Source organism: Homarus americanus, unplaced genomic scaffold (assembly GCF_018991925.1).
Source record: "Homarus americanus isolate GMGI-L3 unplaced genomic scaffold, GMGI_Hamer_2.0 scaffold30108, whole genome shotgun sequence".
Taxonomy (NCBI): Eukaryota; Metazoa; Arthropoda; class Malacostraca; order Decapoda; family Nephropidae; genus Homarus; species Homarus americanus.
The window spans coordinates 5,667,600-5,693,176 of record NW_024748109.1 but is presented as its reverse complement, the minus strand read 5'-3'; the positions used below and the strand labels follow the sequence as shown (position 1 = coordinate 5,693,176).

General features: G+C 41.2%; 1 protein-coding gene across 19 annotated transcripts in view; it reads right to left on the bottom strand.

The window, feature by feature from the left end:
* Positions 1-25,577, bottom strand: part of LOC121880141 (neuroglian-like) — a 176,277-nt gene that overhangs the window by 60,108 nt on the left and 90,592 nt on the right. For 15 of the 19 annotated variants that reach the window (XR_006091494.1, XM_042387211.1, XM_042387201.1 and 12 more), the window contains 13 exons: positions 21,327-21,451; positions 19,275-19,468; positions 14,858-14,997; positions 13,773-13,868; positions 8,308-8,478; positions 7,947-8,131; positions 7,372-7,517; positions 5,843-5,945; positions 5,433-5,625; positions 3,838-3,929; positions 3,308-3,478; positions 2,191-2,367; positions 1,662-1,849 (listed from right to left, as the gene is read on the bottom strand). Coding sequence is in view for 18 of the 19 variants with exons in the window: in XM_042387211.1 (XP_042243145.1) it covers positions 1,662-1,849; positions 2,191-2,367; positions 3,308-3,478; positions 3,838-3,929; positions 5,433-5,625; positions 5,843-5,945; positions 7,372-7,517; positions 7,947-8,131; positions 8,308-8,478; positions 13,773-13,868; positions 14,858-14,997; positions 19,275-19,468; positions 21,327-21,451 (1,981 nt within the window). In the remaining variant the exon portion in view is untranslated. Of the gene's footprint in view, positions 1-1,661; positions 1,850-2,190; positions 2,368-3,307; positions 3,479-3,837; positions 3,930-5,432; positions 5,626-5,842; positions 5,946-7,371; positions 7,518-7,946; positions 8,132-8,307; positions 8,479-9,927; positions 10,001-13,772; positions 13,869-14,857; positions 14,998-19,274; positions 19,469-21,326; positions 21,452-25,577 lie in introns of those variants that run through there. The other 4 variants (XM_042387202.1, XM_042387213.1, XM_042387217.1 and 1 more) reach the window with 4 other exon arrangements.

The following is a 25,577-nucleotide window of genomic DNA, read 5'->3' as shown; positions in this document are numbered from 1 at the left end:
ATCTATTGTGAACGAAGCCTCAGAGGAGCGGCCATATGTAAACGATAGCAGGTGAAGCACTGACTCGACGAAAAATTTGGAATCGGTGCCATTGATTAGTGATTGGTAGAAAAATGTCACATTTCGCTACAGAGGAGAAATACTGGATAATACTACAGTTTTGGTAAATAACAGTAATTATGTTACAGTATTCCCTGATGATAACTAACTAATGAAAAGTTAATAAAGGCTTCTTATTCTAAAATATCTTATAGAAGAGAAAAACTGAATAGAAGTACTTTATATACAGACTAAAAAGGAAAATAAGAAAAAATGGAAGCATCATCCAAGACAATGGTGCAATAACCATACAACACTGTGGTGTGAGGGAGAACCATACAACACTGTGGTGTGAGGGAGAACCATACAACACTACTCTAGGGAGAATTTATACCCCGTGTTAGCAAGGGAGGTAGGGAGGGAATTATGAAAGGAGAATGAACCAGAATTATTGGTAAATGGATTATCGAGGGAATTTGGCAAGGAAAACTGAGACATTGTGGTAAGTATTAGAACTGGGACATTGTGAGTAGAGGTAAACTGGGACATTGTGAGTAGAGGTAAATTGGGACATTGTGAGTAGAGGTAAACTGGGACATTGGTCACTGAGAAGAGGTAAACTGGGACATTATGGCGGGAAAGGATCACCACAATAGTGTAGACAAAGGGATGAATCAGGGTTTAGTAGTAAGAAAGAGAATTAGCACACAGTAGTAAAGGTGGGAATAAAGACACATTGATGAGGGTTTGACTTAGAATAGCGTAGTGAGAGGGATTAACTGGGACAGAATAGTGGTGAGAGGGATTAACTGGGACAGAATAGTGGTGAGAGGGATTAACTGGGACAGAATAGTGTAGTGAGAGGGATTAACTGGGACAGAATAGTGGTGAGAGGGATTAACTGGGACAGAATAGTGTAGTGAGAGGGATTAACTGGGACAGAATAGTGTAGTGAGAGGGATTAACTGGGACAGAATAGTGGTGAGAGGGATTAACTGGGACAGAATAGTGTAGTGAGAGGGATTAACTGGGACAGAATAGTGCAGTGAGAGGGATTAACTGGGACAGAATAGTGGTGAGAGGGATTAACTGGGACAGACTAGTGCAGTGAGAGGGATTAACTGGGACAGAATAGTGTAGTGAGAGGGATTAACTGGGACAGAATAGTGGTGAGAGGGATTAACTGGGACAGAATAGTGCAGTGAGAGGAATTGACTGGGCCATTCTGGTAAGAGAGAGACGAATTACTCTAGTTGAAGTGAGAACCGGGACACAGACGAAGGAGAATAATTGAAGTGAAGTTTTAGTAGTGATGAAGCAATACGGCGGGGCTATACTTGCTACACACGTGAACTAACAAGTATCTAGTGTTGGCTTAAGATGGGACGGGTTGTGTTAGTAGCGCTAAATGATGTCAATGAGGAAGAAAAAATATAGATGCTCTGGCAAAAAACTGTGGATAAACGTTCATGCTGAAATATAGTGGAAATATTACTGACAAACAAGGCGTGAAGGATTGAACCTGGAGACAAGGTGGAAGTAATCAAAGATGACGAGGGGAAATGTATCTGGGCAGGAGTTCTTCTTACAGGTAACAAATTAATGGCAACGTAACAACTCACTGAGAAGGATGTTGATGAAGCTGGAATCTTATTTTCGGCGTCTTTCCAGTCATCAGGGTGGAATGGTGTGACGTACTGGATGACAAAGCCTTGAAGTGGTGCGTTATTGTCTCCTGTTGACGACCACTCGAGGAAAGCTTCCCGGTCTTCACAGTGAGCCGTCATCAGATGAGGCGAGTTGGGTACATCTGTAAATGCAACCCAACCCAAACCCTGTACTGTAACATTACCTTCTGTGTCATATATACAGCATTATAAATATTAAGGTGATAGGAGAGAGACTCTTATCAGTCCGTCATTCTGAACTCTTATGTAACCACACTAAACACATTCATTCTGCAATGTATCAATTAAGCTAAGTTCTGTCGATCTACTCATGTTGTTATTTGTACGTTTTTATTTTTTTTCCTTTAAAGAATATATTTTGGATTCAGAAGGTAGATTAGACGAAAAAACATTACTTAAAACTAACGGGTCATTCTCCTGAGACGAGATACTTACCTGGTAAAGATATGCTATGCTTACTTACCCTCGACAGTAAGAATGACATTATCTGAGGCGTCGTCAACTTCAGTGTGAACACTGCAGGTATACACACCAGAGTCGTGGCCATGGACCTTCATGATCTCCAACACCCACGTCTCCTCCTCTCTCCCGTCTTCGTCGTCATCCTCATCACCATCATCAATTTTATTGTCAGGGAATTCTGTGGAGATAGTTTGTATTCAGATACAATTCAATTTCATTATTAATTTTCCTCCAGCAGTTTTTACCGAGTTACTGATGGTGGACCAACAAATGTACTGTTACATAGTATTATGTAACAGCAGTAGATGTACTGTACTTGTATATAACATGAACTTGTAGAAATACCCTTACATAGTTGTATATAACACTCCAACTACTCAACAGTCTGGATTTAGATCACAGAAAAGCACCTTGCTCATGACGCCACATTTAATTAACAGTACTCGCAGAAAATGGGTCTCATAGGCTTAAGGCCCGTTGGGGCGGCCTTTTTTTCCAGTACACAAGACGGCATTGTGCCTGCATTGCACCAGACCAACTTCGCTTCTACCAGCTGTAATATCAGGTACCCCACTCACAGCCACCCTTACAATAAGAGGTGAGCGCTGTATCCACACCACCGTCGCACCCCCAATGTATGTAATCAGCAGTAGATAGAAACGTATACAGATAATGCAGTTACAATATTTACATTACTACGTGATTTATTTGCCCCAGAGAGTCACTGTAATGACTCTTCGCGTGTCCGTCTGTCAGCCAATCAGATGCTATTAACTGACTCTAGGCCTCAGTTGCAAAGTTCAAATGAGTAGAAATGGGCTCACTAGTGCTGGAAGCCGTGAAATTCAAGATATGCGAAATAGCATATTTGTCAAAAATGTGTGAGCCATGGAGAACTAGTTGTAATTAAAGGGCACCTCCTTGTCAGGGCAACGAAAGGATGTGATATGAACCCAGCAGAAAATCTGAAGGCAACTATGAGTAGAAACTGGACAAAATATTTCGGGCTTTGGCCCTCATGCTTGGTAAAGGTCCCGGGTCCTCCACGCACGATGTAAAGGTTCTTGACAGCAGTAACCATAGAAGTATGTGAAACACTCAATGGAAGTATTACTTACCGCTCCGTCCAAGACGGTAATTATCATCTTTAAGGTTTATTTTGACATCGTCCTTGAACCAGGTGACTTCGGGCTTAAGGTGTGAGTCGATCTTGACGAGGCAGTTGAGTGAGACGTGATCATTTGCCTCGACTCTGTCACTCGATAGGCTGGCCTCAGCCCCCGTTTTCTCTGGGAATATCAATTAAATATCTAAATAACACACATTATAAATAGTACCAGTTAATACAATAGTAAAGATAGACATTATATTAGTTTGTTGTTGCAGCTGTTATGTTGTTGTTACTAAAATACTTTTTATTTTTCTTCTTCTAAACATTATTCCTATTAGACACAGTAATGGAATTAAGTTTTGCAATAACATTTTCATTAATACTTTTGAAATGATTGTTATTGGTCCTTACGTCTATTATTATTATTATTATTATTATTATTATTATTATTATTATTATTATTATTATTACGTTATCATTATTTTTGATTAATACTACAATAAAACACGTACAGTTGTGTATGGTAATGCTACTAACCTCGCATCACAATCTCTGCAACTGAATTCAACGACGCGAACTTGTTGGTAGCAATGCAGATATACTGACCCTCGGTGTCCTCGTCTACAGATCTGCCGGGAGACAGGTTGTTTTTTGTTTTTTTCCAATATTAATAACAAGAATTAAATCATTGTTGTGTGACAGGTAGAGAGGCAGTAGGCTACATCATTACCATCTGGCAGAGGTAGGGAGGCAGTGGGCTACATCATTACTATCTGGCAGAGGTAGGGAGGCAGTGGGCTACATCATTACTATCTGGCTAGGCAGTCATTACTATCTGGCAGAGGTAGGGAGGCAGTGGGCTACATCATTACTATCTGGCAGAGGTAGGGAGGCAGTGGGCTACATCATTACTATCTGGCAGAGGTAGGGAGGCAGTGGGCTACATCATTACTATCTGGCAGAGGTAGGGAGGCAGTGGGCTACATCATTACTATCTGGCAGAGGTAGGGGGGCAGTAGGCTACATCATTACTATCTGGCAGAGGTAGGGAGGCAGTGGGCTACATCATTACTATCTGGTAGTTATTAACAAGAAGTAGCATCATTATCATTGCACAGTTCATGATGTATCTGAAGGGCTTCACCTTTACTGCAAGACATCTAAAATCTAATTGGTGAGAATTGCCTTGTTAAAGACCCCAGGCAGCATTAATACAGTACAGTTTTATATGAGGGCATAGGTATCAATATTGTTGGTCGTTTCGTTATTAAAAGAACTTGAAACCCAACCGCTGCTCAATGGCATAAAAAAAGTTATTGTATCCTAAAAATTATTGAGTAACTGCCCAAAGAACCGATGATTCCAGCACTCACCATAAAGAGACTTAAGAAACAAGGCGCCTTGACCCAAAGTCTTGTTTAACATAGGTGCCATCGGTTTAGTGCACAGATGGGCCCGAAATCCCCCTAAAAAAAAGGGAGGATTTGGGATTGCAGTGAAAACTAAAGATGCTGTATGGACGAACATAAGTCACCGAGTAGTTTGAAGTTTTTCCTACACCTCTGCCTTGACCGGTACTATCTGATTGTTAATGAAACCCCGCTTCTATTACCAGGATACCAGTAGTTATTGGCTGTGAAAAGAATCACAAAATTAGATAAATTTGGATGCTAAACAGCCCAACTAATGAGGCAACGTTGTCTGCCTGCTGAAGGGACTGAGGGATTTAGAGAGAAGTGTCAGGTATTTACTGTAATTTAAGCTTATTGCCAGAGCACATTAGGTGGTAAGTATTGTTGTGTCTTGCCCTTTGCTTTCTATATTATGCTATTAGTTAACTGAACTATAACAAGTTAATTGGTACAGTTCTCTTAATAGTTTCTCCAGACTTTCATACAAATTTATGTCATCTACGGAATACAGTGTCGAGGACTACAGAATTTCATGACCTCGCTCCTCACAGCTTTGTCATCATGATCTTCTGCCCATTATTCAGAGTCCCAATTAAAATATACTTCACCCATAAGCCAATTTCTTCACCTAATCAAATGTGGTGTACTTAATGGGTTAACAGTCTCATAATTAATGGAGTATCATACACATACAAATGTAACAACTGTCTCGTTACAAACTTTATTATCAACTTGTTGTCTTCGACGTCATAGCGAGGGTCCCCATCGTCAATGATAACCTTCTCATCACCCTCCATCTTGGCCCAGGTCATGTTGGGGTCGGGAGAGCCATAAGCCTCGCACTCCAGGGTGGCGGCCCCGCCTTCCAGCACTGCCAGGTCCGCCGGCTCCGTTAACCACTCCGGAGGAAGAGCTAAATCACACCATTACATGTAATTTCGCGACAACACAACGCATGTCTATGATTTTGTATTAATATATGAAATATTCTATTTCAATTAATAATTCTAAACTAATAATAATGTTTCTATGCCCATCGATTAATCTTGTTTGAAAAATAAAAACTAATAAAAAGCAGCAAATGAATAGCAAGCGGCTCAAGATAAAGAATTAATCTAGATTAAACTTACACAAAACATTGAGGTAGACACTCTTATACACGTAACCATGTTCGTTGGAAGCGTTGCAAGCGATGGCAGCTTTCATGCTGGACTCTAGCGTGTCGAACACCACCTGCTCCAGCCGATGGGAAAACACGCTCTAGTTAGTTGCTTGTTCAACATATATATAAACTTGGAAACAACGTGGGAAAAAGAAAATTTAAAAATTTCTTAAGCGTTTTCGTGTATTAAAATCATCATCAGAAGATACACAGTCAGAGAGCTACATGTTGTCTCTAGCACACCCTGGAAGCAACTGATCCTCAAGGTCCAAAAGGCCCCCCTCCCCCTCCCCTTTGGACCTTAAGTAACCTTAATCCTCTTACCCCGTAACTCGTCAGGTCAAAACATTCTTGGTGTTTAAATATGAAACATCAGGAATAATAGATTGTGTACGAGTCCTTAATTTACTCTATAGCCTAACTACCAATATTTACAAGGTATAAATCTACCAGCTTCCTCCTAATGGTAGTAAGCCGACAAGCATAAGGCAGGAGACGGTATAATACATGTGGGTCGTGGTAGGTTTAGTCATGGCGTGTGGTGTGTGAGGTTGTGTAGTGGTGGCAGGATTGGTCTTCACATATTTGCTCAGACCCGTCATGAGTGGTTCATACAGACACACAACTTGGTATTAGTTGATTAAATTACAGGTAAGTGTAATATCAAGTCCTCTTGGAGGTAAGCAAAAAGTTAGCATGGGGAGAATAATTGTGAATGTTGTCCACATAATAATGAAGACTGGATGCATAAACGTTTTATTAGTTTACCCTAATATTATCTAAAACCACACACAACTCATCAGCAGTCACAAGTTGAGAACACATTACTAGACACGACAGTATGCTGGGTCACCTCTTCCCTACCTACTGTAGTACAAGTCAGTGGTCATTTGCCATCTCGCCATTTGTTTCCTGTACTTTCGTATAGATCACGGGAGTCCAAGTGTCCCGACTTCTTATATCTTTTCCTAGATTCTGCACACGTTTGGCTGTCATTACATTTGACTAACAGGGCTCTTTTTTAACACTTCCACACTTCTGTTATTACTGGACTTTACATCTTCTCGCTCACCATCACTCAAACACTGCTGCACCTCAATATGGCACAGAGGAACGTTTACTGTGGAGTATACTGTACGTCGGCAGCTCAAGGGGTTTATAGTGGGTGTGGTTATATTATTTACTATTATACGGTGAGCTTAGTGATATTATTTGAAACTATATTGGATATAATAATTCTTAGTTATGGTGAGTGTGGAGGTAAAGGTATTATGATGAATGGTGTTATATAGTGTTATGGTGGGTGTACTGACATTGTAAGATAGCATGATATTTTTTATGGTGGATGAAGTGTTGATGTTACGATGAGAAGAGTGATCGCACACGTCGTTATGGTGCATTCTCTACTCTGATGTTTAAGACTGATTGATGACAGATACAGTACACTAAAGTTGTTTACGTGGTTGTCGTTGTAATACTGTAAACCAACATTCTCACCGTAGTCTCGTGGGTGTCGAGTAATTGGCCGTTCTTGGTCCAGGTGATGGTCGGTTTGGGGTCGCCACTGGCCTCGCAGTTGAAGACGGCCGTCGCGCCCTGAGGCGAGTTGATCACCCCGGGTTCAACCACGAACTCAGGAGCAGCTGTGGGTTGTGAAGACATCTTATCTACCGTTGCATGTATGGTATCCGAGTGTTAATGACATTATTATATTTTTTATGCATCTATTCATTGAACCACACTACTTATTTATTCATGAGTGGAACTTTTAGATTACATCCCACATAACTATACTGTAGACTGTGAGTCTCCTTGGAAGTTCTGAGTGCACATTAAAGTTTTTTTAACTAGTGGTTCAACATCATCATAACATACATAGGCTATGAGCTGCCTCTCTAATTCTTTACTAGTCTGTTTGTGTGTTGAATACGGGTGTTCTTCCCATGACAGTTCATGACAACTCCTCGTGGGTGAGCTGTGGAACGTTGTCGGGGTGTCGTAGCAGCACCCATCCTAGATAGTGCTGCAATAAATCCTTATTTATGAACAGAAAACACAGAATTATCATCTACCTTCAACGTAAACTGTAAAGTGCTGCGTATCACTCTCGCCAGCCTCATTGGTGGCTTGACAGTAGTAGGAACCCATGTCCACCTCCTCAAGGTCTTCCAGCACCAGTACTTTCCCGTAGTGGTCCAACTTGTCGCTCTCCACGTCGCCACGACTCTCACGCCACCACCTCACCTCCGGCACCGGGCTGCACCAGGGAGCGAAGCATGAGGGAGAAATATGTGTATTTGTTAACATTATGTCACTGCTGTTAAGTCTACCAGTCACCTCATCTCACTGTTTAATCTCCATCTATTATATGACAATTCCAAAAATTATTAGTCACAACTCAGGACACAACACCAGTACATTAGAGTAACTTACTATCCACCATAGATGCAGTATAGTTTGATGTCATCTCCCTCGAGCGCTGTAACTTGGCTCTCGCTGACGTACTGCTGGACGGGTGGTTGGCTGTCCTCGGGCAGGGTGGTTTTGTCGTCGCCCGGATAACTTACATTCAGGTACACCCAGTTTCCCATCCGGTACTCAGTCCTGGCCGTGAATATAAGCTCATCACACTCTTATACACCATACATGAACTATTGTATGATAATAATGTATTTCTGGAGTATATTAGATAATTTGAAATAATTTTAAGTTATTACATAAATATTTAAAATATTTCCCCATCCATAATTCTCCTCTCACTAGTCTATAGCTGGCAGTGGGACGTGCATGCTGAAATTCACACTCCGTGTCCTTCACTAAATTTTATTTGAAGAGAAGCAGAAAACGCTGAAAGACGGCTTAAGAACTGTGAGAGAGAGAGAGAGAGAGAGAGAGAGAGAGAGAGAGAGAGAGAGAGAGAGAGAGAGAGAGAGAGAGAGAGAGAGAGAGAGAATTCAAAATAAAGATAGCATTATCAAGATCGACTATTTTGATGTTGTCAACTTGGTGAGAGAGAAGACAATGATCGTATTTCCAAACAGAAGACTATTTGTACGTTAGTTGTGATATTAAGGGTTAAACAATCCGGAACATGAGAAATTATTAATCGGTGAAATCCAAGCATAATGAGGTGAAGGCTGGTGTGATTACTTGTAAGATAGAAGTATACACTACCACTAGTTACTCCTGTACCGTGTTAAAGGAGGTTTTAGATCTTACAAACACTGATACAGTGCCGTCAGCAATGTAAGAAGTATACTCGAGGTCTGATAATTAAGTTCGCGAATTCGTCGCATGGCTCAACAGGCTGCAGCACTGCAACAAGTCGCATGTCGAAGTTGAAAGTAAAGACAATGCTCATCATTTTTTTTTTCGATTCTAAGGGTGTAGTTCACAAAGAATTTGTTCCCCAGGGCAGAGTGTGAACTAGTTTTACTATCTCGATGTGCTTAAAAGACTCAGCGCACACGGCATTCATTGTGTGGGAGTTTCTGGCCGAGAACAAATTACCTTACTGGAACACCCTCCTCAGTCACTGCCCTGGCCCCGTGTGACTTTTTCCTATTTCCTTCACTGAAGAAGGACATCACGCATTTTCAAGACGTGGATGACATTCAGAGTAGCACGACGGCAGCTATAAAAGCTATTCCAGAAAGTGAGTTCTACAAATGTTTCCAGGGATGGAAGAAACGCTGGCGTTCGTGTACTATAGCATCGTAAGGGGAATACTTTGAAGGGGACCTCAGCGCCGATCTCAGTAAGGTACATACTGGCTCCTGTAGCATGAGTTCGCGAACTTATTTGTCAGACTATGTATATATAATATTTACAAGTATTGGTGTACACTATTTTCAGGAAACTATCCATGCAAAATGCGTGTTAGTGAAGTAGAGAGCTTTATTGATGAAGACTATTTCTGAGGATTAGTGCATATAATTATTGTGCTTCACCTTCAGCGGCGAAGACACGCTGTGCTTACTTGTTCCTAAACTAACGCCTTAACACTGTTCTCTGCACCAGTGTTACAAAGCACAAACAACTCTTGTGTCCTACCTCCCGAACAAATCGATGATGTGAACACTAGTCTCCCTGGAACCATAATGCCATAAATTATAGCCAACAAAAACTGAAAGATAACATTATCAATTAGTTAACTCAATCCAATACATGTGAACAAAAATAAAAAAAACCCAAAAATATAAAATCGCCTGTTGGTTACTATCTTGTCCACGACACCCACACACCTGCCAGGCAAGTCTTGTGTTAGAGTATGGCCACTTAGTACAGTCATCTGGCCTCTTGTCCACCATATTCTCACTCCCATGCTCTAACAACACAAATTTATAAATATGTTGCATCTACAATACTTACTCTCATAATACACATGTGCTCAGTAACCTTATTCAATCTGCATCTGTTTGTTATTATACACACTTGGTCAGTTGTCATGTTTATCATATATTTACGTCTGATGCACACATATTGCCTGTTGTGCTTACCCAGAAAATATTCACATAAATAGTAGGATGTTCACAGTCCAAATATACAAAACTGTTAAGCGCCTCATTTTTGACAAGTGTGAGAAGTGAAAGTGGGTTCCATGACTGCCTCTAGGAACTGTATGGATACAGCACAGTAAGCCGTCGGTACACGAGGAGGCATTGTGGCTGGCACTGCACTCAAGCCCTTTCACTTCTCCAACTTTTAAAGTCAGGTACCCGTTTACAGCTGGGTGGACTGTGAGTGTACCGGGATCAAACCAGCAACCTTTAAGACAGGAGGCAAGCACTATATCCACTAGTCATTCAGACTTCAGTCTATGATACCGTGTGATTCCTCGTTCTGACTTCTTTGACTGCCGCAAGTGATATTTTAATGAGTATTTAATTCCTTACTTATAACATTGTCATTATTTGTATTAAATCTTTGATATCTGCTACACATATCTTATAAAAAAATATTATCTAACAGCTAAACTTATTCATATATGCTGTACAATAATGGTGGAATGAGAATTTAGTCCAGTAACTCTCATCACTGATAAACACTCCTGCAAGAAGAGGTCTTCCATAACGAAACCTTTTTACACACACACAGTGAATGGGTATCACTGAACTCATTGTTCTTACCACACCTACCCAAGCTATTAAGTGACCTCTTTTAAAATGACAGAGTGCATCATATATCATCATACTCTCTTCACTGTTTATGTATAAAATAGTAAAACCTTTTATATTCGTATTAAACTATGATGCTACACAATAATTTGCAACCATACTGGAACTGTCTAACTTCCATGAAAGCTTCAGGTGGCTCTATATATTTTATAGAAGGCACAGGATTACCAACAAGAGAGTGGCTGACGAGTGTTAATGCTGATGAGGCGTGTGTCCAGCCATGCAGAGAAGAGCTGAAACAGCTCATCCGTGACAATGACTTACAGAAGTATAAACTGTACAATACAGATGAGACAGACCACTATTGGGAGTCCCTGCCTAAGAACACTTTCATCCCGGTGCTAGAGCAGCACCCTTGGACTCAAGGCCTACAAGCAGCGTGTGTCAGTGCTGTTGTGTGTCAGTGCTGTTGTGTGTCAGTGCTGTTGTGTGTCAGTGCTGTTGTGTGTCAGTGCTGTTGTGTGTCAGTGCTGTTATGTGGCAATGCTGCTGGGACCCACAAAATCAAACCTATGATGGTGGAAAATGCCCAGAAGCCTAGAATTCTGCCCAAGTCTATGGATCATCTTTGTGTCTTGGCATGGTACCACAAAGTGCTGGTTCACCCAGGAAATATATGAAGGCTGGTTTCACCATATTTTTGTCCATGCAGTCAAACAATTTCAGATGACAGTCCATGGCATCCCCTTGCCCATCTTGACAATGCACCTGCCCACCCTCGAGATGACTGAAAAAGTGCCGATGGGCGCATCGGAGTGATGTCTTTACCACTCAACACCACCTCACCCACATAGCCCATGGACTAGGGTGTCATTCTTGCCTGCAAACACCACTACAGGCGCCTCCTCTATAATGTTTTGGTGGTGGAGCCAGTGCCAGAGGGGGAAGACACCCAGAGGGCCTGGGCCCTATAGAATATCAAGGGCTACACAATTTAGCCTGTCTGAATCACAAGCTCAAGACTACAGCATCTGCGAGTGAGTACAGTATAATGGATGCAGTAGCATATTTTGTTTATTTACAATATATTATATGTGTACAGTAGTGTTTGCATAAATAATTACAGAGGTGTCTGTCCAATTGCAGTTAACTCACTCCATACGAGACGAGTAGTTTAGACGTGGAAACATTCACCAGTACCCGGAAAAATTCCGGGGAATTGCAATTTTTTCCCAGGATAAGAAAATTTGTCTCAATACCTCGAAATCTTTCAAACCCAGAAACGCTCGCACCAATTATTCCGGCTTGTGGGGAGATTACTGTACCTGTCTATATGATAGAGTATTTTAAAATTTATAATTTTTACTATATCAAAAAACTTTGAATTTCTGATCGATACACCTGGTTTTGAAGCTGCATATCAGCATATTTTCATATTTGACATACAGTATTTACATTTGGTAGTGTGACACACCTACAGTATTCGTTCATTAATTAGTTTGAAATAATTATTCATTTTATACATACTTGACAGCTGTACACATTCATCATGTAACTGTTGTGTGTTGTAAGGATAATAAATCTACTAAAACTTGAAAATACAAGGCCATCGTGATCATTAATGTTACATATCCATGGGAACTATAGTGAAGATATGATCAATTTAACTTTACTGCATTTAAGATGGCCTTCACTGCACCAAAAATAATCCAACCTTACTTAAATTAGGTTAGGTAAGGTTAGGTTAACTTAGACTAGGTTACGTTTGATTAGGTTGGTTAAGTTAGTATACAGTAGATGTTATCACTCATATTATGTGTTTAATGTTTATCTACAGTAATGATTTTCTGTACACATTTATTAAATTTTCCGAGTTAATCAGAAATATAAACAAATTATCGCTACGAATCCCTAAAACACATGACATGACTACTGCTGCACTCACTCTCAACACTTGTGGTCCATACTAAGGCGGGGGTCTTGTCGCTCCAGCCTGGTCATGTGAATCCTACGGTAACAGAATTCCTGACACTCCGATAGTCAGTCACCTAACTGTACACTCAATAAAAAGAAAAATTGAAAAAGTATCTATCAGGAAGGGTCAGATGAATTTCGAACTAAACAATCGTCTTGTCTCGTTAAAGTTGGTAGGCGTGATTGTGAGACATTTCCTGCGTATTATGGAAGGCCTAATTTAGTTATTCCATTCAAAACATAAAATTAGTTCGTTGCATTATGACTGGTGAATAACAGTATGCCTCTTGGGCCTTTATCAAAAACCTTCACTCGTGGTGTTATTTTGTTTTGTACGACAATTGTAAAGATAGTTTATTTTACCAAGTGTACAGTGTGTAGCGTTTATCATTATCCCATCACCTCGTACCACACAATGCCAGATCAAATACCTTCTATAGTCCTCTTGTAAACACACCACCAACTGATCAGGTGTAACTACGAATGTTATTTGGAACACAACAGGAAAATTAAATGATTCAATATTAGTATCCAGACACTTGGTAAACACACACACACACACACCATATAATAAGTTCAAGCTTTCTAGGGAATTAAACTGTTACTATAATATCTACACATTCTTCACACAGCGTAAAGTATTGTCACAGTCCGATATAAATCACGGAAAAGGTTAAAACAAAACATTAAATTTAAATTCGCACATCAATATTAGTTACAATTATGTGAATGAAATCCAAAGTCTTCGCAGACATAATGTGTTATGTAGTCACACAAACACACACATGCGAGCAGTACAGCGCGTACTGTAGATTGATGGTTGTGAAGACCTCTTCGGACGGCTCCTCCTCCACCATCTCCAGTCGGCCCTCTTCGTCCTTCACCAGATACATCTGGGTACTGCTGTAGAGACTCAAAGTCAGAACCTATACTTTCAAAAACCAATCGCCCCCCCCCCCCTACTCTCATCCCTGTCCTAAGTGTACCGTGTAACATATTATGTAGTCCGAGAAGGTGACGGTCATCAGGCAAGTGTGGTCCATCACCTACCTTCCACGACAACGATTCAGACATTATGGTGAGTTATCTTTAACATTCTCACATGCGAGTATTTTGTTTCTCACTGGCGCGTTGCTGCTGCCATTAATGTTATATCCTCGTCAAAATTATACGTTCTTAGGTGGGATCGAACCCATGATCTCCTTGAGTAAGAAGCACGAATGGGTGACACCGAGCCACCACCCATACCAACAGGAGGACTGGTGATGATGATGCTTCACTCACACTCAAGGTGTACAACATCGCATGTAACGTATTTGTTATGGACGGGATCTCAGACTGTGTTGTTGGGTTCACAAATCAAAGTGAATCCAATTCGACCGAATAAATCAGTTCTTGTTAAATATTCAATAAGTCTGTGTAGCACTTTATGTATTATAATTAACGAACGATCACTCGGCAGGGTTGAAGCCAGAGAGATTGCATTATGTGCAGTCAGAAAGTATTTGTGTATAGTTTTAACTTAAAAGTTGTCAATGATGGTTCCGCAAAGTGTGGATAGTTCACCTGTTAAAACACTCGCAGACACAGTCGTCTTCACAATACACTGAGGACTGTGATACAAGACTGACAGTGTTATAAACCATCCTACCAGGTGAGGTAATATTATTAAGTTTAAAGCATATACTGACACACACACAGTGTGTGTGTGTGTGTGTGTATATATATATATATATATATATATATATATATATATATATATATATATATATATATATATATATATATATATATATATATGTGTGTGTGTGTATATATACTGTAATAAATAAACCTGTACTTGACCTTGAGGTATTAGCTGGGAAACAGAAACTGTACGTGTAGCACCGCACCTGGTGACAGACGACGCAGCACAGGCATAGAGAGCATCTTCTGAGGCGTCCTCTGGGACGACGTAGCTGAACCAGAGAGTACCTTTCTCGTCGACCGTCAGGCGAGGGGAGTTCAAGCTACGCAGTCCACCGTCTGACGTCTGTAAGTACACAATGTAGTATCATAAGCATTATTGTTAGTGCCAGTCATTCTGCTGAAACACATTCAATCTTCCGGACGTAGAGGTCAGAAGCCTCGTTTTATTAAAGATTACACATATAGAGGCAACCTGTGGGCCAAGCTGTAACTAGTGATGCCTGCCACAGTGATCGACTGAGTCACATTCAACCACCTAAATTTAAAACGGTACAATGTTTTTACACCTTTTTTTTTTACATTTACTAGTATATGGAGCTGTTTACTAAGTAGGAGTTACTGCCAGGGAAGAAACCCGTCTGTAACACGTCCCTGCCTCCATGACGATACTTTCACTATCTCACTACAGTACCATTTAAATTTCAGAATAATTGGGGCAGAGAAACTTGGGTCCTTCATGTAACAGACAGCGGGTAGAGAAAAGGAATCCCTGATGACTTTGTTTTGTCTTATACAAGCTAACCCTTGAAGGAGTAATGCCTTAAACTTTAGTTTTTAAACTTTTATATCAGAACTTCATGATAGGCTCAGCCATGTTAATATTGTTATTATCATCCACTCTGTATCTGTATTTTTCTGGTTAAATAAACTGTTTCAATATCAATATCGATTACGTGATCGTCTACGTGTCTACAACACGCGGAATTTTCCGTCAACAGACAATGGAAAATTTGCTTTGTCCACATATTTATGGACTTTCGTTACACGTACACGTGTGTGTGGGGGGGGGGGGGCATAGAATCAAGAACAGTACTTAGGGCTTCAAAATAGCCCTTGACAAAATTATCAGGAACGATGGAGTGATTCTACACAGGCCACTGACCTTCCCTCGGTGTTGCCACCTTTACTGGGTGGCCATACCGTATTATTGCACTTTCCGTCAGTTTTTGATTGACTGATTAGTGTGTCTATTATTATGATGTTCTCATGGCATTTGCACATCTAAATAACATTAATAGTTTCACCTAATTTTACCTAACGACCACCACAACTAGAGCTGGCCATGACGGGAGGAGGAGGGAGGTGGCCATGACGGGAGGAGGAGGGAGGTGGCCATGACGAGAAAAGGAGGAAGTTGGCCAGGGAGGTGGAGGGAGGTGGCTATTTTGAAGCCAAGTACTATTCATGTTTCCACGTCTTCGTCCTCCATCCTGAAGAAGTGATCTTACTGATATCCTTTTCCATATAGTGAATGTCTGAGGTCCGTCCTGTTGTGTCTTGCCTTAAGTGTTCCAGGGCCTTCAGTGTACCTGGATAATTGATACGATTTATTTAAGGAATAATTATTCCCCTTTATTCTCTCGTCTTCACTTTATTCAGTTTAGTTGAATTTCTTCCCTACCTCCCCTACCCCTTCGATGCTTTCAATGGCTGATCTAATAATTCTATAATTAATGGCCCTTGTTCCTTATCCTTTATGATCTAAGAAAAAATGGAAAAATTCAATGAAAACCACGAATCAAATACATTTACCTACAGCCAATACAATTTACCGAGACGAGAGCTACTAGGCTCTTACCTGATGAAGATTGGCAGATTCCACACGTACGAGGTCATAGTGTGTCCTGACTGGTCGAATATTAGAGCCCTTCCTCCCGTCCACCACATCTCACACATTAACATCAACTAACTAGACCTGAACCTAACTGAGACTAGCAGTAAGAATAAGGTGCTAGGTGTCATGGCGAGCTAGCATCACTAGTAAAATGCTCTGCTTGTGTTTTGTTTTCAGTCACTGGCTCGACCACACTGACAACTCCACCAAGAGTAAGCGGCCTTAAACACTTATCTTGTTGGAGGTTTATGGTGTTGTGTCGGCTTCTGTATATATCTGATGTGAGGTGAGGTGAGGTGAGTCTTTCTTTCCAAGCCGACCTTAGTACACATTAATTTACCTTAAAAAAACCCTCTGAACCCTCATTTCTGTCCATTTATTTATGAATTTCTCAAAATTTTCTGTATAAGTGTGAGGCCGCAAGGAGCAAATATGCATAAATAGTTATTGGCTAATTTGAACCCGAGATAACGTGTGAAAGATTAGGTTAAGTCAAGTAATGATCTGAAATTCATCATTCCGATCAGTGGGTCGAATTTCAAAGTACCATCATTCTAATTTAAATTTCTATAAATGAAAGTTTATATTATAAGTTTACATTCCTTGATGCGTAATTGTCGTACTGAGGTAAAAGAGTGTGTTATCCTGGGAGGTGTAGTGATGGGCTGTCAACTGCAGGTAATTCTGGGAAGAGGCGGGGTTTTTTAAGTGGAGGGAGGGAGCGATGGTGTTGTTCGCTTAAAGTATCTACAGCTTTCTGACAGACAAACCACATGGAATAGGCTGAAAATGTGCACATACGACAGTGAACCCACAGTCGACACTTCGGTGAGGATATAAGCCATCTTACCAAATTTAGGGGAATTACACCAAAGGAAAACCGTAATTTTCCCTTAAAAGTTCCCGCCACTGTTTGCTACACAGTGTCTCACAGTGCCATATCTCACTAAACCATACAATTTGTCACGAAGTCTTTCAATCTCTGAACATGTCAAACGTGGCGGATGGTGAAGCAACTGAGGGTGTGAATCATGCTTACAGGATTTTCAGTGGAGTGTGCCCAGAGAATCTGACAACAAACTTTGCAAGAATTACGAACATGAACCGACAAGGCACTAGAGGGAGTGAACATAATTATGTGGTACTGTACCTGGTGTCTGCAGTCAAGCGAAAAACACGTTCTTATTTATAGGCTGGAACAAGTTACCAAACCACATCAAAACCAGTTACTCTATTAAGGAATTCAAAGCTAAAACAAAGAAATACATAATAGCTGAAGCTACAGTTAAAGACGAGAGTTTCTATACAGTATTATTAAACCACATAAAGTAGCCTCATACTGTGGTAGTAATACTTGCTGAATTCTGTCAAATAGACTTTCACTAATGCTCCTATAGAGATACTGTATTATTACTGATTAGAGATCAAGCGTAAACCTAAGTAAAGGATCCTCTTGGAAATAAGTACCTGGCAACTTTGTCAGCTACCCTTGATCAAGTTGCCTCACTGTTTACCATTGTTGTTTACCTGCACTGTCTTGGCATACAGGAAACCCACGGCCTACGTGCATTGTATAGTTTATAAACATGATTATCCAATTGTAAACCTGTGTGATAACTATACTGAATTATTAATATTATTATCATTAACTCCAGACTGTGAACGATTGAAGTTTTTAATTATTAAAAAGAGTTTACTGAATATGACAGGATATTTTACCACGTGGTCCCTGCCGTACTGGTCAAGTAATCAGAGTAACAGTGGTCCCTGCCGTACTGGTCAAGTAATCGGAGTAACAGTGGTCCCTGCCGTACTGGTCAAGTAATCAGAGTAACAGTGGTCCCTGCCGTACTGGTCAAGTAATCAGAGCAACAGTGGTCCCTGCCGTACTGGTCAAGTAATCAGAGTAACAGTGGTCCCTGCCGTACTGGTCAAGTAATCAGAACAACAGTGGTCCCTGCCGTACTGGTCAAGTAATCAGAGCAACAGTGGTCCCTGCCGTACTGGCCGTAACAGTGGTCCCTGCCGTACTGGTCAGTAATCAGAGTAACAGTGGTCCCTGCCGTACTGGTCAAGTAATCGGAGTAACAGTGGTCCCTGCCGTACTGGTCAAGTAATCGGAGTAACAGTGGTCCCTGTCGTACTGGTCAAGTAATCGGAGTAACAGTGGTCCCTGCCGTACTGGTCAAGTAATCGGAGTAACAGTGGTCCCTGCCGTACTGGTCAAGTAATCAGAGCAACAGTGGTCCCTGCCGTACTGGTCAAGTAATCAGAGCAACATGTTGTTCTTGCTGATTAAATAATAAGTGAACACAGGGTATGAACTCCACCTCGCCTCTCTGGTTATCAGTAAAGACAACATCCTCCCCGCCCGCAGCAACAGGATAATTAGAAGATGCTAGTGGAGCTTGAGCTGATGAACTCTGTCTTCCTCCTGCTATGTCGACACTGACTACCAAAATAAGATAATGAACATCTTCTGCTCTGACTCATAATGTAAACCTTTTCTAAATGTGTTTCTTTTATTAGAAAAGAAAAAGTGTGGCTCCACTCCTTTTCAGATTCAAGAAGGTGAAGGAGAATTGATTTATCGAAAATCTTCGCTACTCTGTTTTCAAATAAAAAAAGAAGTTTTTCTCATATTGTGTATGGCATCTTATAAGATTTTTTTTACTTTACTAGAATCAGTATTTATGGTTGTTACCTGGAGAACACTGTATTCTTACCTGAAGCACCCAGTGGAGGGAGGGCTCTGGGTACCCCTCAGGCGGCGTGCAGGGCAGACTAAGAGACTGACCCAGCGTGGCCGTCACTACCCGGGGTTCAGCCTTGGGGAAATTGCCCATTACTGCACGACGCACTGGAGTGACCTCACTGTAAGCCACACCCACAGAGTTCTCCGCCACACATTGGTAGTTTCCTGGAATGGAATGATAAATATGTGCTAAGGTACTTGTTTAGAAGCGGTATGTTTACAGTGATTATAAACACTGAAATTAGCAAAACACAGTTTGCTCCTATATTTTCTGACTAACTGGAAGCTATACGTCGCATTACACTTGATTAAATAAACAACCAAGGACAGCCATTCATCGTGGACTCAAATCTTTTAATTTAAACCAACTTTACCCAATGTTCTCTGGTCTGAACACAGCTCCTAGAATGTTTACTCTCATCACTTCTTGGAAGATCTTGTAATTAACTCATATAAAATACAGCCGACAGGCCCATTGTCTTTTGTTTTGTGACAAAGGAAATTGTGGACACAGTTAACTAGGGTCAAGGTCTGATTCTTAGACGACAACAGACTCACAGGTCCCTGGAAATATTAACTAGGAGAGGCCAGAGAACGATAAAATACGTGAGAAAACTAGATTCCTATTTGACCAGACTGAATAGCAGAATCAATGACCCAGATCTCCATGATGCTTCTGCCTCTTCAAAAAGTGTCTAATTTCATCAATTCCTTGTCCACTGAACTGAGATTTTAAGGTATCGCCCACACTGCAAGTCATACCTTGGTAAATGTTGTCCGAAATCTACTTAAAGCTGCTGAAGTGAAGCTTTGACACATGTTTAGAACCAGGCCTTACTTCAGTGTGGAACAATTGACAATAAATTATGTAAGTCATGTTCTTTCAGAGAAGGAATACTGCTGTCTTCTTGGGGGGGGGGTGTTGGGGCATTTAGCTTCATCGATTCCGTTCCCCCCCAAAAAAATAAAAAATCGCAGCAACTTTCTTGGAATATACTCTCAAGTGTGGGATGGTGACTCCCTCCACACTCTTACTTGACATCATTAAACAAAATATCTCCCAGAGCTCTTTGCCTCACCCAGTAATGACCCGAGTCCACTTCCCCAACACCTCTCATTCATGTCTCTCCGACGTCCCTTCCTCTCTTTCCACCAGTAAACTCTACCTCATTATTTATCGCCTGAGAGTCCCAGCTGCGATGTACCCTATTACTTTTATTCCTCCTTACAAGGTTTCTTTAGGCAGATTTGATTCTCATTAATCTTCATTCCTCTCACTTCTCCTTTATAGATTTCCTTATCTTATCTTATCTCGTATCCCCTTTCCACCTATCAATGCAGTCATATCAATTAAGTGTAGGACATATTTAAACAGTAAACTTTCATTAATCACTCTTATGTTGGCCGAGATAATCTTAGCTTCAATACAGATCGGTGTGTCAGTTAAAGTGCCCGATATCATGTGTACGTCTCCTGGTCCCTTATAGTGTTAAAACACAAAAACTCTAATATTTTCCGCTGCGACTGGGAAAATATATATAATTTCGTGAAATATTTAGAAAATTCATTATCATTGGGAAAACTTTTGAATAAATACGTAGGAAGATGATAAATATGAACGGGTGTGTCTGTTGAGTGAGGAGAGTGGTGTGTAGGAGTAAAGAGAGAGGGGGGTCAGATGCAGGGAGGGATGATGTCTGAGGAAGTGTGTGAGTGTGTTTGTGTATTATTACCAGAGAGAGTGCGGGACGAGAGTGCGGGACGAGGGTGCGGGACGAGAGGGTGAGACGAGGGTGCGGGACGAGAGGGTGAGACGAGGGTGCGGGACGAGGGTGTGAGACGAGGGTGCGGGACGAGGGTGACCGAGGGTGCGGGACGAGAGGGTGAGACGAGGGTGCGGGACGAGAGTGCGGGACGAGGGTGCGGGACGAGAGGGTGAGACGAGGGTGCGGGACGAGAGGGTAGGACGAGGTAGTGATGACATACAAGTAATAATAAAGAGTTGTATATCTCTACAACAGACCTTCATCCTCGGGTCGTGGGTCGTGGAACACAAGGCTGCCCTCCCCCTCCACCATAGTCACTCGTTCTTTATCTTCTTCGTCGTCATCTAGGTCGAAATTTTCGCCGTTCTTCAGCCAGGAATAACTGAGAAAAAAATAATAATATTTAAAAGCTTTTCCACATCTGTTTAAAAATATGTACCTATCAAAAATATTATTATATTTTATGATAATTTATACAACAATCCTCACTTTTGAACTCTAGCGACAAGGTGAGTTAGTATAATGAGCAGAAGTACCTGAAGTTTTGCCTCTACTATAAGTGAGGAAACCACAGCTAATCACACTTCCTGACACACTAACATACAGACAAGTAAAAGTACCGAGAATATAAACTGAATTTAAACTGAAAAATATCCTCTCATCCTTCCAGAAATATAACCAGCATAGGTAAAACAAACTATAATACTTCTAACACTAAGACAGTTCCCACGTGTTAAATGCTACCCAAACTTAATACTTCAGGTCACTAAACGTTCTCTTGAGCTCTATACTACACACAGGCGTTGTAGATATCGAGTCTCTATTCTATTCTACATCAAAAACAAGGACACCAGATTCAGCTTGGTTCATAGTGGTGGAGAGGGAGTGTGTGTGGGAGGTACAGTGGTGGAGAGGGAGTGTGTGTGGGAGGTACAGTGGTGGAGAGGGAGTGTGTGTGGAAGGTACAGTGGTGGAGAGGGAGTGTGTGTGTGGGAGGTACAGTGGTGGAGAGGGAGTGTGTGTGTGGAAGGTACAGTGGTGGAGAGGGAGTGTGTGTGTGGAAGGTACAGTGGTGGAGAGGGATGTGTGTGAGGTGCAGTGGTGGAGAGGTGTGTGTGTGGAAGGTACAGTGTTGGAGGGAGTGTGAGGTACAGTGGTGGAGAGGGGTGTGTGTGGAGGTACAGTGGTGGAGGTGTGTGTGGAGGTACAGTGTGTGGAGGGGTGTGTGTTGGAGGTACAGTGGTGGAGAGGGAGTGTGTGTGGGAGGTACAGTGTTGGAGAGGGAGTGTGTGTGGGAGGTACAGTGGTGGAGAGGGAGTGTGTGTGTGGAAGGTACAGTGTTGGAGAGGGAGTGTGTATGTGATATACCTAACCTAACCTAACCTAACCTAACCTAACCTCACCTAACCAAATCATTCATATTGCCCATGACCCTTAAGAAAAGAATCATTCAAACTTAAGATTTTTCATAGATATGTTCACAGCCGAGCCATTTAATCTGCAGGCAAATGAAGCACGAGCAACCTGTATTAGATCAAAGGTGAACAGGGTCAAAGGTGAACAAGGTCAAAGGTGAACAAGGTCAAAGGTGAACAAGGTCAAAGGTGAACAAGGTCAAAGGTGAACAAGGTCAAAGGTGAACAATGTCAAAGGTGAACAGGGTCAAAGGTGAACAGGGTGTGCCAGAGATGCTATTATTGTAAAGAACAGTAATGGTAAAGATTGACGAGTATTATTTGATACATCTCCAGCTAGTACAACAACATCATAAATCTAATAGCTGTCGATTTTCTATTTGAGTTCTGCTAAATATAGTTATTATATATTTTCGCTGTATTTTCGTTCAAATTTAAGTGTTAATTTTGGTGAACATGTTTAATGCACAGAATGGTTCAGTTTTAACATGGAAATATAAAAGAGGAATTTAAGTATATACACAGTGAACCCTCGACACACACAGACTGACCCACAACATTTACAGAAATATGAAACCTTATTCAAGTGAGCATCTAAACTTAGGGAGAAATGTTCTTAATGAGGTATGGGTCCCAGGAAAATTGTGAGTCTATAAATATGTTTCCTAGAATATCACCACACAATAAAGACATTTTTGGCGGGTGTGGTGGTGAAAGAAACACGACTAAGAGATGAAGCAAAAGAAGTTACTCGGGGTGTGGTGATTTAAACCTTCCACACTGACGTTTGGATCAAAATATGACTATTATTATTCCACCACTGTAATAATGTGAGAAAGTTGAAGAAGAATATTTTGTGTTTTTGTTTCTCCCTTCTTCCAATACTACATGTGCCTGATGCCACGAATTACCATTTCGGGAAGAACCTGAGGAGTGATTTAAGAGGTGTGTGTTACCCCATGACCTTCCCTCCACCTCAGTAGATCACCAGACACTACTATAGTCACGTCCCGTCGGTGCTCCATTAGAGCTTTAAAGGTGTGTTGTGTTGAACCTGGACCAATCCTTTCAAACATCTGGCGTGTGTCATGATGTGCCGAGGGCCGATCCCAAGGTTAACCTCTAATAAACCAGGCGACAAACAGGCCCCTGAAGGGTTTAGATTGTTGATATTCACTGTTGCTCACTAGCCGGAGAGTCAGCGCATTTGAGTTGCTGCTCACTCCTATCCATATCGGTTTCTCTTGCATTATTTTTATTTTTTTATTTTTTTTCGTAAATCACCGGAACCGGATTAATTAATGTATGGTGTTATTTATATACATTACCCTGTACCCTGAGGTGTATTTTTAAGTCCTTCAAATGATATTGTCTAAGATATTGCCAGGATTATGTCTAACTTTTTTTCACTCTTTTCTAGCCAAATGAGTCAGGAAAACACTGGTGACTGTAAGAGATGTGGTGTGAATGTTCTGTCCTTAAATCGTGAAGGGATCAAGAGCTTAAACGAATCAGAGAGAACGTGAAGCTTTGGGAGTGTTACAAGTGGAAATAGTGCCACTTTACAAAGGCTCATTTGATGTCGTTGCTTTCATGGTCGTCTTGTACTGTAAACTGCGGCATGAATCAAGTGCGGCAACACCCCTCAGAGACTGGCTCATATATTACCACCCTTTAGCCTGGAGGCGGGAATATTTAGAGAAAGTGAATTCGATCAAATAAGTACGATAGTTAACTTACAGTTAAAGCTGTATACTGTATGTCCATGGCTCACTTAATATACCAAACAATATCTAAATTATGTTGAATGGGGTTTAGTTAGACCTATCTTTATAATCGTTAGTGTACTGAAGAATCCAGCATTTTGAAAGAGGAAGAAATATATTGAAATTATCGATATGTCAGATTATTCCCTAAGGTGCATGATACTCGATATTCAATGGACTTTTTTAGGTGTCCACTTTAAGGTATATAGTTGAAATAAATAAAACCATGTATATTTTTCTGGTAGCTGAACACCGACCAAGAGCCGCTATTGTTCCTATTATCACCTGAGACGAGGAGTGTTATTCCTTGTGAGTCACGGGGCACCACTGTTGTGAAGAGGAGTACACGAGTCAACCAATAGAACCATACACTCCTATATGTACCACACACCTGCTTCGTGTACAAGGTAGAGAAGGCCGCAGTGATACAGGATTAGCTAAGATCATTATCAGGTCAAGACTGATCTCTTTAACTGAGATATACAGTATATTCAGCCATATGCTGCTCATATACATTGCAATACTGTCATGAGCTTGCGTGTTTCTCAAAGGGCGAGCGAAATGTCACCTTACTAAACATAACGGAGGACAGCTAGTCTGTCCGAGGTCACCTGATGTTAGCATTTTCTTCAGGGGTCAAGCCAGAATTAATAACGTGAGGCCCCTCCCTGACCAGATATCCCTCCTCATAGAGACAGGCCTGGCACTTGACATTGTTAGGGACCTGCTACGCTTTGTCATAAACAGATGAAATGTACCGGGAATTCTCCCCCACACACTCCTCCTGTCACTCTATGTATAGCTTCCGTCCTCAATGCATGAGTCACGGAGGCAAGCATGAACTCTGCATGTTTTCATTTTGGGCGCTGTAAACGCTTTTGCGCTACACCTTGCTCAGGATGTAAAGGGGTGCCCAATAAACTAGCTCCCTCGGGAGGCAAATCTGAGGTTAATGAAAACAAACCAGGTTGCTGCCAGCTGCTTCCCGTGACGACCCAGCACCCCAAGGTGATTTAGCTAACTCATACCACTGGACAGGGAAGTCAGGCACTTAACTGTAATAATTTGTGTGACAGAAAGACACTATCACACATTGTGGCAAGCGGAAAGACGGACACGAAAATAGTGAGATTAACTATAAATGAACAACAAGTTCCAGTGTATGATAGAGTGTAGACTATACAAGAGAACCATCAAACATTAAGTGGACACTGGTAGAACATTGCAATTGTGCATAGAAATCTAGTGTTGTAATATAGAGACAATATAAAGACTTTAAAGACTTGCTGAGCTGACACCGCCAAGTCTCAAGCACCCAGTAGTGGGC